The sequence below is a fragment of the Pelodiscus sinensis genome, chromosome 2 (genome assembly GCF_049634645.1).
Source record: "Pelodiscus sinensis isolate JC-2024 chromosome 2, ASM4963464v1, whole genome shotgun sequence".
Classification (NCBI taxonomy): domain Eukaryota; kingdom Metazoa; phylum Chordata; order Testudines; family Trionychidae; genus Pelodiscus; species Pelodiscus sinensis.
The window spans coordinates 111096000-111110244 of NC_134712.1; the positions used below are offsets into that span (position 1 = coordinate 111096000).

General features: G+C 44.4%; 1 protein-coding gene across 1 annotated transcript in view; it reads left to right on the forward strand.

Annotated features, from left to right (window-relative positions):
* LOC102458814 (uncharacterized) overlaps positions 1-14245 on the forward strand; it is a 492720-nt gene that overhangs the window by 395905 nt on the left and 82570 nt on the right. The window contains exon 19 of the mRNA XM_075919824.1: positions 13119-13216. Within this exon, the coding sequence (XP_075775939.1) occupies positions 13119-13216 (98 nt within the window). The remainder of the gene's footprint in view (positions 1-13118; positions 13217-14245) is intronic.

Below are 14245 nucleotides of genomic sequence, written 5' to 3' on the forward strand. Positions count from 1 at the left end.
AGTCATCTTTAGATGTTCGCTCATGATGCTAACTTTATTGCAGATGGGTAATCTAGCCAATCTCTTTCTCTGAATTGCAGGAACTAGCTAAATGGCATGTTTATCAGTATTCTAAACTCCTTTTATACCCTTATGCAAAATTTTCTTTTGGCTAGAATTGGCAAATGTATAGTTCCATAGCTATATTTAAGTATTTTATGACTTTAAACAGGCAAGCGCTTCACTTCCGTACCAGCTCCTGTTTTTCTTTCTGAATCCTAAAACTCTGCATGAGGAGCCTGATACAAAATAATTGAAACCAATGAACTAACATTAATTTCATTGGGCTATGAATCAAAGCATAAAACTTGCATGTATATCTGCATTTTTTAAAGTAATTTGTTCTTTTCAAGCACTGCCTTTGCACACCTGTGAGGTTGTCCCTTCGTTAACCTTGTCATCTTTGATTGACAACCCCTAGCCCTTAATACTAATAACCACAGCAGGAACTTTATTAAACCTAGCTTCCTTGTTTCTCTTGAGTTATGCTGTCTCTTTGCTGGAGGGGACAAAAATGTCTCACTTTCTAATGCTCTTCACAGTCAAGAAAGGCACAATCATTAGGGCAGGCTAAACTAGTCTTGCAAACATAAGACCAGCTTTAACCTTTGCCCAGCTCTGAGCCCTATCCAACTTATGAAGTTGGCATAAATTCAGAAAAGGGATAATTTTATCAAGCGCAAACATGAGGTACACCCTCTTTCTTTCAGTGACTTGCCAATAGGCTTCTGTCTCCTTTTTCCTGCCCCAAAGATCCATCTGTTTCTCTGTCCCATGAGCTTTTTTTCATCTTGAATTTGTTTTGCACTTTGGCTCTGCTAAAAAGTAATGTAAGCACAACTCTTATTTAGGACATGCTCTAAGGATTCTACCCAATATGACTTCTATATCAAGTGACAGTATGAATTGTGTGTGGAAAGAGAAGAGGATGATGTAAAGAAATATTACATAGAACCATAGAGAAAGAAGCCAAATCCATGAACAAGACACTCAGGCATGGTCTACACTAGACCAGGAAGGTTAGCTTCAGGTACATAACTCCAGCTATGCCAATTGTGTAGCTGGAGTAAGCTTACCTTAAGCCAAGACATGGGAGTGTCCACACAGTGGGAGGCCATCTGGAGCACATGATCCCACCAGCTAGCCTTACTCTTCCTAGGAGGAAGTGTACTAGACTCTGGCAGGGGCTGTCCTCAGCATTCGATTTACAGGTCTATACTAGACCTGCTAAATTGAAAACTAGAAGATCAACCTCTAGAGTGCCAATCTTCTCTTAAGTGCCCTCAGTAGCCAGAACAAACCAACATAAGACAGAAATAAATGACAGAAACTAGTGGCTGTCCTCTGCACCTGAAAGTGTGGGAGAATAAAGGGGGGAGGGGAAGAAGACACAACCATTTTTTTTTATTATTCGCATGAGGAAATAGCCTCAAAGTGCAACATAAACTCGGAACCCAATTTTATCCAACAGACATTAAACATAGTCAACAGGTTAGCTTTTTTACATTTTCATGGTCACAAAATAATGTTTCCACAAAGAAGATAATAATGTATGCCTCACTTGGGCTTGTTTTCTGACATTGCTAGTGAGTTGGAAATTCCCTCCAAATGCTGTGCTGTAATAAGCAGCAGGCTTCAGGTTATTGTCACACTATACAAAAAAGATTTGCTTTTCAATAGTAAGTGTTGGGAGGGAAATATGAGATGAAGGAACATGCCACTAGATCAACAGCTGACATGCACAAAAAGAGAAACCTGTATTAGTCTTGCTGGGCTATCGAGGTAATTGTGGGCACTAGAGGAAAAGAAGCTGAATATTATTGTTTCTAACAGAATCCCCTGTTCAGCTAGTGATTGTACATTTATTTCATAGGTAATAGCTGTGGTAATTTTAAAATTTCTATGTAATACAGTGGAAACAGAAGACTAAAATTATGTCTTTCTGTTGAAAGAAAATTTGTAAAGCCACATTCCAAAGGCAGCCGAGCAGCCTATTATAATACTATTTGAACACCTTAAACACAGTTGGTATCCATTATGACATGTAATATAACAAGCAAACAAAGAGAATGCTGCACAAGGACTTATGCATTTTCTTAAATGCAGGAGACCTGACTTCTGTAAACAACCCCCTAAAGGTACTCTCTACTAATATAGACAAATAGATAAGGTTCTCATTATGTATCCTCCTTGTCTTGATCATAATTTCTATCATGGTTGACATTCTGGTCCAGTTATATCAGGTATATTCTGTGTAAGTCCTTTAGAAGACTGGGATAAAGCCCTGCTGAATACGGGATCATTTTGCCTTGGGGAGAGAGTTAGTCAAAGTGCACATAGTTCAAGGTGGATTTCAAGTCAGATTCTGCAGCGCTGGGACATTTTAAAAGAAATAGTTTGGAATCAAAATGAGCTCAAAAGGAATTAAATTAGTTCTTTAATGTCTCGATTTTCTCCAGAACCAGCAACACAAATTACATTCTAAATATAACAACACGGTATAAAATTGAAAATCAATCAATCAGTCAATAAACTTAATATTATTATGTAATGCCTTTTAATTTGCTAAATTATAAGGATATTTTCCCCAAAGTTTTAGTGGTGTTTATAAGGAGGTTTTTTTTGTAATTAAGGATTTGTTGTTAACAATGGCTCTATCTCTGTTTGCCATGATTTCATCGCAATTTAAATATGTTTATATAGACCTGATAAGATGCCTCTTCTTGATCATATTTAATGCTATTTTAAATATAATAGTATCAATGTGTGTTATATTCTGAACAGCTCTTTATGTAGTACATAGACAAGTTCATGATTTTTTGAGGTGTTACAAAAATGTTCTCTTTGACCTCAGCTCCCAGACACCAGTTTCCCAGCTGCCAGACCAATTCTGCTCTCTCAGCCCTGGTCAGGCTCCGGGCTCCCAGCCTCTCTGCCACCAGACTCCCAGATGGGCCCACTCCCAGCCGCTGGGGCTTTCTGTTTCAGGGATCTCTGGTCCATGGATGTTGCCGGACCAGAGAGCCCCTGGACAAGAGAGATTCAAACTGTAGTGACATATAAGTATTAAATTAATCACATGGTATTTTTTTCTGTTTCCTGATTGGTAATTGAAAGTTTTCTTTCATTTTTAGTTTTAGAAAAGAAAGATAGCATTTGACAAATATTGAATAGTCTTTTGCAAATAAGCAACATATGTTCATGCCCTGGTACACATGGAAAAATGTACATTCATATGAAAAAATAATGAATAGGCAAGGGTAATTAATTACAAAAAAGGAGGCAAAATGAAATGGCCAAAGAATTTATGTGTCAGCCTGATCACATTGTTTATTTGTGGTATTGCTCTCCTACACTCTTATTTTTCTATGGTGGGTGTATTTATTGGATAGTCACGGAACCTCATACTCTTTTCCCTGAAGCAAACTTTCATCTCTTAGGTTGTGTCCAGACTCAGGGATTTTTTCGAAAAAAGTAGCCTTTTTTCGAAAAAACTTCACCTGCATCTAGACTGCAGCCATGTTCTTTCGAAATTAAATCGAAAGAAAGTGGCTTTTCTTTCGACGGCGGTAAACCTCATTGCATGAGGAAGAACGCCTTTTTCAACGGAGATCCAACCGACAGGCCAGAGGAGATCTGTCGAAAATGAGTGTGGACGCGGGGAGGCCATTTTTTCGAAAATAATGGCCTCCAGGAAGAAGCCCTGGTGGACAATCTGGGGCATGCCTTGCATGTCTCTGGTTCCTGTCTGCAGCCATTTCTTAAAGGGACAGGCACCCTCACAGCCACTTGTGGCAGCAAAGCAGCCAGAGCACACGGCTGGTTAAGTGCAGCATGTCCCAGCCCTAAGACCATCCTGGCCCTTCTAGAGAGCCTTCTGGGGACCCAACCAGGGGCTCCAAATGTCGGGCACCATCATGGTCTGGGCCAGAGCTCAAGACCCTTCTCGAGCTCTGGGGAGAGGAGGAGGCCTTACAAGCCCTAAAAAGCAGGCAGCGAAATGCGGACATTTATGGCCGCATGGCAGAGGCCCTGGCCCAGAAAGGACACTACTCCCGCACCCAGGACCAGGTGCGCTCCAAAGTTAAGGAGCTGTGCCAAGGGTATGTGAAGGCCAGGGAGGATAGCTCCCGTTCTGGGGCAGCCCCCCACTCCTGCCCCTATTATACTGAGCTGGACCAGATCCTGGGTGGTGGTGGTGAAGCACGCACACCACGGCGTCTCGTGCAGTTGGGCTTGGCGGACCCTGCGGTGGACGCGCCAGAGCAGGACCCAGAGCAGTCTGGAGATGGGGACATGGTGCCAGAGGAGGACAGTGAGGAGACGGCGACCCTCACCCTGCAGCCAGTCACACAGACCCCAGAGGCCTCCCAGGTGTCATCTGACGCCGGAGATGAAGCAGCAGGTGAGTGCAGTGAGGATGTGTAACACCCGGGGGAGGGGGAAGGTAGGTGGGTGCACAGTGGGTGATGCACAAGGGAAACCTGTAATGCTCAGGCTGATGCCCAGGTCACACACAGTGTTACCTTCAGAATGTCTGATTCCCCTGTCTCAAGGAGAGGGCATGCCCTTTTGGACAGCTGTTGCACACATGACTGATTGTGATAGAAATGTAGCCGTGTTACTCTGATCTGAGGAAGTGGGTCTGGCCCCCAAAAGCTCATCCCCTAATAAACCATCCTGTTAGTATTTTAAGTGCTACATAGTACAGTTTTTTATGACTGATTGTGTCTTCCTCTTTTCCTCCACAGCCGGACCAGCCGTGCAAGAGGGCCGCAGCACCCTAGCCCCACCTCCATCTCGGGGACATGGGAGCCGCAGACACAGGCGTGTGTCTGCGGACATCCTGAGGCAGCATGTGGAGGCCGTGCAGGAGCTCAACACCATCCTGCGAGAGAGGGCAGAGGATTGGTGGCATGACCAGCTGATGGAGGAGCTGGTCCAGCAGCGCACGTCCCTGAGTGCCACTCTTAGAGAGGTCTGCGGCTTGCCTGCTCCTGTGCTTGGTCCTGCTCCTCCAGCACCCCATGACCCTGCCCCACGAAACCCCCCTTCCACAGCAGCATCCCTTTCCCCCCTTGGACCTCCCTCTCCCCCAGGACCCCCAGTTCCCCAGCCCCTCTCTCCCCCTGGCCCTCCTCTCCCCCAGGCCTCCTAGTCCCAAGAGCACCTACCCGCTGTTATCCAGCCAACCGACAGGCGCACCACCCGATCCCGTGGCCATGGTGGACCCCAAATACGAGGCCCAATCAGGAGACTGAGATCAGGCAAGCACCATGCAACCTGATCCCCTTCCCCCCTCCAGGTTTCAAGTCCCCTTCCCCACTCCAGGTTTCAAGTCCCCTTCCCCCCTCCAGGTTTCAAGCACCCCCATCACCCCAGTTAAATGACAAGGAATGTGTTAAACAAAATGTTTATTGTACATAGTTTGGCATGAAAGTATATTTTCTACATCAAAAATGAACAAAAGCTTTTTTATGTTTGCTACAGTTATACTATTTTCCAGTGAGTGATATTTAAAAAAATAAAACAGAACTTATTATTTTGAGACAAACTCTGGTGTTTATTATTTCTCCAAACAGAGTCAGGAGATGGGTTGTGGAGGGAAGCTTCTATTGGGCCAGGGCCCAGTCCCCAGTCCCCAGGCAGAAGCCCCTCAGTAGAGTCAGTGGCCTCCAATTGAGAATTGCTCCCATAGGGCCTCCCGTATGCAAACAGCAGACCGGTGAGCCTGGCGGATGGCAGCTGTCCGGGGCTGGGCAAAGTGCCTCTCCTGACCATCAGCACCTGTACCCCACCCTGGTAGGAAGGCCTCCCCTTTCCTCTCCACCAGGTTATGGAGAACGCAACACGCGGCCACCACCTCAGGGATGTTGCTCTCCCCCATGTCTAGGCGTGTGAGCAAGCACCAGAATCTGCTTTTTAAATGTCCAAACGCACATTCCACCTGGTTGCGAGCCCAGTTAAGGTGAGCATTAAACTGCTCCTTGCTCGCATCCAGGTGGCTGGTGTAGGGCTTCATCAGCCACGGCATCAGGGGGTAGGCGGCATCAGCCACTATGCACACCGGCATGTGCACATCCCCAACCGCAAACTCGTGATGCGGGAAAAATGTTCCTTCCTGAAGCCTCCGGTAGAGGTACGAGTTCCTGAAGATGCGGGCATCATGTGCCCTCCCTGACCACCCAACACAAATGTCAGAAAACTGGCCACGATGGTCGACCATGGCCTGGAGGACCATAGAAAAGTAGCCTTTCTGTTAATAAATTGGGCTGCTCGATGGGGCGGTGCACGGATTGGAATGTGTGTCCCATCGAGCGCTCCTCCACAATTCGGGAAGCCAAGGGCAGCAAAGCTGGCCATGACGCTGTCCAGATCTGCTAAACAGACGAGCCTGTTGAGCAGCTCTGAATTGATGGCCCTTACCACCTGCAGAAAGAGACAGACAACAAAATGTTAGAAGGGGTGCCTTATCTCTTAGGAGGAGAACCCACCACCCACCTTCCCTCTCAAACACCCCGGGAATCCCCTCCTCAGAACTCCCTCCCAACAATTCAGGGTGAGTGGAGGAGCTCCCTCCCACTCACACTCCACTTTGCCCTTCCTGACAGTCTCCCTTCCCCCCACCCCAAACTGTGACTGTCCCCAGACAATGACTTACCTCCATCAGGATGTATCCAACAGTAGACCTGCCCACTCCAAATTGGTGTCCCACGGAGCGGCAGCTGTCGGGGGTTGCCAGCTTCCAGAGGGCAATGGCGACCCTCTTTTCCACGGGGATAGCGGGCCACAGGTGGGTGTCTTGCCGTTGCAGAGCAGGGGCGAACCAGGTACACAGCTCCTGGAAAGTGGTCTTTCGCATCCGGAAGTTGCGTAGCCACTCTTGGTCATCCCAGAGCTGCATAATGAGCCTGTCCCACCAGTCAGAGCTGGTGTCAAGCCTCCAAACACGCCTGTCCACAAAGAAGTTTGGAGGCAAGGGCAGTGGGGCTGCATGACGGACGATCCCTTCTTACCTCTGGTCTGGGTCCAGATGGGGAAGTAGCCTCATGACTGTGTCATGCAGATGCAGCAACACTTGCAATATGATGGCGTGGGGCCATCGCCTGCCCAGGGGCAGCTCTGGCTCCATGCCGAAAAAACGGGTCTAAAACAGAAAAACCTCCAAACAAAAAACCTGCTGGGGTGTCCCAGGAAGCTGAGCACTCCAAACCAGCACTGCAATGCCTTGCTTACATCCTAGAGGGACAGCAAAGTCAGCTGCAGAAGCAGAGCAACGGGTGTTCAGGGGCGTCCCTTTAACCACGCGTCTCTGCAAAGGGCAGGCAGCAGCACCCGGAAGGAAATGCTGCCCCCATGCCCTGGCAGAAGCGGTTCCGGGTGGCTTTTAATTTCGAAAGAGCGTCCAGCAGTCAGGACGCTCTTTTTCAAAAAAGCGGATCGATTTTCTGATCCGCGTATTGTAGTCTAGACGCGCTTTTTCGAAAGAGGCTTTTTCGAAAGATACTTTTGAAAAAGCCTCTTTCAAAAGAGGCTTGCAGTCTAGACATAGCCTTAGAAGTTGTATCTACCAGAACTGTCACTGTCACTTCACCTGCAAACTTTCACTGGAATCATTAGCTAAAATATTGTAAGATGCTTGTTTGCACTTGTTTCACACTCTTCACTTCATTCTTTCCCCCATGCAATATTGAATGAATAAACATATTTAAGAACTATGACTCAACTTTCAAAGCAACAGTACTAGAAAATGTACACCAAGATTAATGAGCGTTCAAGGACAGTTAGACTTAATCAAGTCACTTCAGCCATATCTACACTGGGAGAGAATTTATTTTGAATTTACCAAATTTGACTTCTGGGCACCCAGTTTTACAAATTCGAACTTCCATGTCTTCAGTATGGAGAAGCATAGAAATTAGTCCAAAATAGCATGTCCATGTTGAATGGAGCTTGCCTCAGACTTAAGAGCCCCAGGAAGTACTTTGAGGAGCATAGCGGGAAAGTGGATACTTCTGGTGTCTGCTTGGTCCGGCAAACTGCTTACAGGGGCTCCTCTCTATGTCTGCATCTCACAAGTCATTACTCCACTTTCTCCCCTGTCCTGGGACAGAAAAGCCTTGGACTCTTGTATAAGCACAGCCCCGACTGTGGATTTCCCCACCCTGAACTGGTTCCTGATGGAGCAGTAGCTCCAGTAGCAGTAGCAGGATACCCAACTGAGACAAACCATCCCCATGCAGAAGCATATGGCCATTGCCCTCTGGGAGCTTGCCACATTGGACAGCTACTTTCTTTACTTCTGTTATATTTAAAATCTATGGAAACATATTTTTTAACAAAATTTCATAAACTTGTCTATTGTTATGGAGATCTCACAAAATAAATGAGTTTCCTTTTTCTAAAAGCGACGAACTTTGTTTTGAACACACTAAATTGCTCTGACTAATTTAAAATCATGTCTTTGTTTCAGTGCATTAAATATGTAGTAATCTGGAATGATTATTTTATGATGGCTTAAGAGTACATTTAAAATATAAAAACAGCTTAGGAATACTGATCAAGATAATGTTCAACAGAAAAGAGCTGCATCATGTATTCCATAATATTTGATGCATTCAGCAGGACATCTGACTTGACCTTACTATAAAGTTTTTGTAAATAAATATCTAAGGGTATGTCTACACTAACCCCCTAGTTTGAACTAGGGAGGCTAATGTAGGCATTCAAAGTTGCAAATGAAGCCCGGGATTTAAATATCCCGGGCTTTATTTGCATCTTCCCGTCCGGGTGCCATTTTTAAATCCCCTTAGTCTGAACTAACTGCCCGCGGCTACACGCGGCAGTCAAACGTTAACTCGAACTAAGCCCTTAGTTCGAGTTAACTGTTACACCTCATACACGAGGTGTAACAGTTAACTCGAACTAAGGACTTAGTTCGACTTAACGTTTGACTGCCGCGTGTAGCCGTGGGCAGTTACTTCGGACTAGTAGAATTTAAAAATGGTGCCTAGATGGGAAGATGCAAATAAAGCCTGGGATATTTAAATCCCAGGCTTCATTTGCAACCTCGAATGCCTACATTAGCCTCCCTAGTTCAAACTAGGGGGCTAGTGTAGACATATCCTAACAAAGTTCAGCGTATATAAAAAAACCCCGTGACTAACATTATTTATTCCCAAATTTAGTGCTTGTAATTAAGTACTTTCTGCATGTCCAATCTTCACAATCTGGCATCCAGTGGAAAACATGCTCCATTTTCTTTAGAAAGAAATTTTAGAAGAGTGATTTTTTTCTCAAATGTCATTTGCTGCAGTGGGGTTCAGGGACATGGCCGTAAAGGGGTGAAAGCAGGAAGTGGGAAGGAAGAGAAGAGGGACACAGTGGTGTGTGTGTGTGTGTGCGGGCCTGCGGTAGAGCAGGGGTGGAGTATAGGCTGGTCTCCGCAACCATCAGCCCGTGTGCCACAGGAAGGAAATAGGAGGACTGAGGTGCACCAGAGCTGAAGGCCCCTGCAGTGCCAGGGAAATGATTAAGTGAGATATACCCACATACTGCATCAGCTTCCTGCTATGGGTACCCTGCCAAGCTCGGCTTAAGGTAAGTCAACTCCAGCAACGTATTCCACATAGCTGGAATTGTGCACATTGTAGCACAGATTGTTATTATTAGACCATGACCAATTGTACTATTGAATATCATCCTATTTGTATTACAGGCAGTCCCCGGGTTACGTACAAGATAGGGACCGTAGGTTTGTTCTTAAGTTGAATCTGTATGTAAGTCGGAACTGGCGTCCACATTCAGCTGCTGCTGAAACTGACCGCCAGTTCTGACTTACATACTTAAGAACCCCAAGTCCCCAAGTCAGCCAGATTCAACTTAAGAACTGGCGTCCCCAAGTCAGCTGCTGCTGAAACTGATCAGCGCTGATTCCAGGAAGCCTGGGGCAGAGCAACTCTGCCTCGGGCTTCCTGTAGTCAGCGTTGGTCAGTTTCAGCAGCGGCTGAATCAGGACGCCTGGGGCAGAGCAGCTGGGGTGCTGCTGGGTTGCTCCAGTAGCACTGCTCCTCGGCGCTACTGGACCAACCCAGCAGCACCCCAGCTGCTCTGCCCCAGGCGTCCTGATTCAGCCGCTGCTGAAACTGACCAGCAGCGGCTGAATCAGGACGCCTAGGGCAGAGCAGCTCGGGTGCTGCCGGGTTGGTCCAGTAGTGCCCAGAGCGGCGCTGTGGGACCAACTGGCAGTGCCCCAGCTGCTCTGCCCCAGGGTCCGGCAACAAAAGCCTGGTCTGCTGGGGGGGGGGGCACACTAGCTGCGCCCCCCCCCCCAGCAGACCAGGAACACGGGGAGCAAAGCCACAGTGGCAGCGGGGTGCTGCGCCTCTGAGGCTTTGCTCTGGCAAAGCCTCAGAGGCGCGGGACTGCGCCGCTGCTGCGGCTTCGCTCCCGGTGCCCCTGGTCTGCTGGAGATGGTCTCCAGCAGACCAGGGGCACCGGGAGCAGCTTTTCTCGCCCCGGAGGTCGAGGTGGCAGATCGCTGCCTGTGAGCTCCGGGGCGAGAAAGCCCCATTCGTAAGTGCGGATCCGACATAAGTCGGATCCGCGTAAGTCGGGGACTGCCTGTACTCCAATCTTAAAGATCATCCAGATTGTTTATGTGGTAGCATGTCAAAGGTTTTTACTGATCTCCAGGGATATTTGGGTCTGCTGCATTACCTTATCTAAAACCAGGAGTTAGCTTAATTTTTTTTAAGTTGGGCATGGTGGGCAAACTTCAGTTCCCACCCCAGCAGGGCAAACTGCTCCCAGTGGCTGGTATTTTCTTTCTGGGTCAACAGGAGTGGCAGGAAGTGGCAGCTAGCATATCCTTGCTTCCTGTAGCTCCCATTGGCTGGGAACGATGAACAGCAGCCAATGGGAGCTGAGAGGCTCTGTACCTGCAGATGTTCCAGGTAAACAAAATGTCAGGTCATGCCAGTGGCTTAGTCTAGCTGAGAGTAGAAGATTGCAAACCATCAATATAGAGTCGGCTTATGAATGGGTCATTGTGATTTTTACAATTTTTTTTAATTTGGGGGAATCAGTTTATGAACGAATGAGTTTATGGTTGAGTATATATGGTACATATAATATAGTCTTCAGATTTTATAGCACATAAAATATAATACTTTTTTAGTATAAATTCCCAAGTCCGTGAAGTGTCTGGTCTAAATGACTTATAGTTGTGACTTGTTTCTTTTTTTCTCACTCATAGCAAGATTGTGATTAATAAGCATATACTCACATGAATAGTAAACTATTTGAATGAGTAAGGTGATCAGAAGAATGATGTAGGGGGTTATAAGTTGACTCCAGTTAATGGTATGGTAAATATAGATCTGTAGGACAGAATGTCATGCACTTTTTCAGAGTGGTCTGCACATGTGTGCACTTGAATGGCCAAAACCTACAGAAGCTCAGGTGAGAGATTTTGGAATAGCATGTGTGACCCTAACCTCTTTGCCCTTGTCTTGGAAGGATTGTTAAAATTAAGTAGCATATCAAAAAACATTTAACTGAGAATGGACCAGAGGAGATGCCCATCTATACTGAATGGACTTTTCTGTGGACATACCATCTGAAGTAATTAATAGCTTCTGCTGTGACACAGTAAAATCAGGCGATTTGCCCAAGTGACATCAAACCCCATCTTGTTCCCTGTGATTTTCCACTAGCTGTTCTTAGGGTTTTGTTTGAAACAATGGATTTCCCTTCACATTGTAGAAGCTAGAAAAGGCCCTGGAATGATCTACATTTTTCCTCTGTCCTGCTCCAGCCTACTCATAGTACTCAAACTTCTGGACTATGGACTTATACTAATGGGGACTGAGGTCCTTCCAATGATTTGGAAGTAACCAGAAACTTGACGTAAGCCAATAGTTTACCACATCACTATTTCAAGCCTATTGTATGTATTTGATTCCATTGACCAATCTTTTCTTTTCTTTTCTTTTCTTTTCTTTTCTTTTCTTTTCTTTTCTTTTCTTTTCTTTTCTTTTCTTTTCAAGATTGGCAACTATCTAAATTCTGGGTAAAGAACTAAGTTCTATATTGACTTATGAGAAGGTCTGTTCCTTTGGGATCAAAAGAACCTTTTATTTGATGAGACTAGTTGTAAAGAATCACTCATCTCTTAATCTACTGTTTTTGGTGGTGATATTAATACTGTAATTCCTCAGGAAATTGCTGACATGACTTCTTGTTAGTGTGGTTAGATAAAAAGTTGCTTTTTTATCTGGTTTGGTATATCTTATGGGGAAATAGTCACTAGCATTTTTGGGTATATTTGCCCTGTTTCTCAGCAGTGTGACCTGAATTTGATGTTCTCAGTTGTGACCCATGAAGGCATGGTTACACCATCCATATATAGCCAAGCAAGAGATTAAAATAAAGCTGAAATGGTGCTGATGAAACTGTACAATGCTGAAATAATTAAAATATTATTTTAAGGATGAGCAAGAGAAAGGTCATTTTGTTGAGAAGTGGAATCAATGTTAATGTAGGGAATTAAGTTTCAGAAAAAGAACACTCTCCTGTGAAATATGACACCTGTTCCCCAAGGTTTGATTTGGATTTTATTTATGGATAGAAAACAATATTAAAAAAATATGGGAAATCCTTCCAGTCCCTAAGCCTTAGATCATTCTTTGAAACAAATCTGAATGAACTTTTTAGACATGTTAGCCATTACTTTATACTTCTGTTTCCAAACTAGCTAAAATACTATGAGAGAATTGCAGTTAAAGTATTTCTTGTCTGATCAGAAGCAGGAAGAACCAAAATCTCATGAGAGAACTTGTTTTCATCAGATCATTAGCTATACTTTGCAGACTCAAGGTGTTTGGGTAAACTTGGGAGAGCATCTACACTTTAGGGGCCTACTCAAACCAAAACCAAATTCAGAATGTTTTGAGGATTTCCCATTTCTAGTTGTACCTGTAGTCCATATGGAGAAGAGGTCATGTAAAATAAAATAGCAGTAAAAAACTAGAATATAAAAGTGCACAGTGCAACTATTGCTGTTTCTTGTTCTTCAGTCATATGATGGACTTTAAAAAAAGGCCAGCAAACTTTATTCCACAAAAAGATCTTTATGTTTTTGCACGTTTAAAGGACTACATCAATACAAATGATGGTAAGAGCATAATGACCTCATACTTGGTTCTGGAGCTGTGCATCTGAGCTGCTTAGTCATTTAAATCAACAGAGATAAGCATAGCAGAAGTTTCAAAAGGTCAAAGAAGCGACTGTCTTTTCTGTTTTGAATCAGCTGAGATTTTCCAGTTTCATGCAAACATAATGCCAAGCCTGCATCTGTGCTTCTGATTTCTTTCTTTTTTTCCCTTTGAAGATTCATAGTCATTAACTAAAGGGCAGATCACACCACACTGACTAGCAGAGTATTATATAGTGTAACTTCCTTTCTATTTTCTCCTTCCCATGACAGCTAGTTTCAAAAGGATTTTTGGTCTATTAAATGAAGTACCAGCCAGCACTTTTTTTACACTAAACACTTTACTTCACTTATTGAATTGAAATAAATATGCATGATAGTTCTGATATCAATTTGTCAGAAAAGAAATTGATAATTAATTCCTTGGAGAGCAATTAGTAAACAAAAGAAAAGCAAAAGGCTCAAGAAAATTGTTTTATTTTTGGGAAGGGGCTGTTAAAAAAAACCTGGTTATGTAGTTTTCATGGCATAATATTAATCCCAATATGCAGATGACATGTGAACTTCAATTATGTGAAATTAACTTCCTAAGAAAAAATTTCTAATATCTCTCCCTGTTAAATGAACTTTGGCTCTTATTTGCCACATTTTAAAATGTATTTGTTTTTACATTTGACTTGAATTTCTGGAACTCTAATCTGTTTGCTAAAATGCCTGCTTCTGCAGCATAATTATAAGGAATAAAAATAAAATCAAAATACAGGCTTGATTAAATCTGGTGTGACAGTTTAATATCTAATCCATTATCTCTCTGAGGGACTATATCTTGCATTTGCGGGGAATGGAGCAGATAAGGTAACAGTTCTTTTCCATCTGTGACCTCTCTGAGCCTATATTTTCCTGTTGAGTGTGTGTGTGTGTGTGTGCGTAAGAGAAAGGGACAGACATTATTCACAGGGTGCCTGTACATCACAGAGTAAAAATTTCATA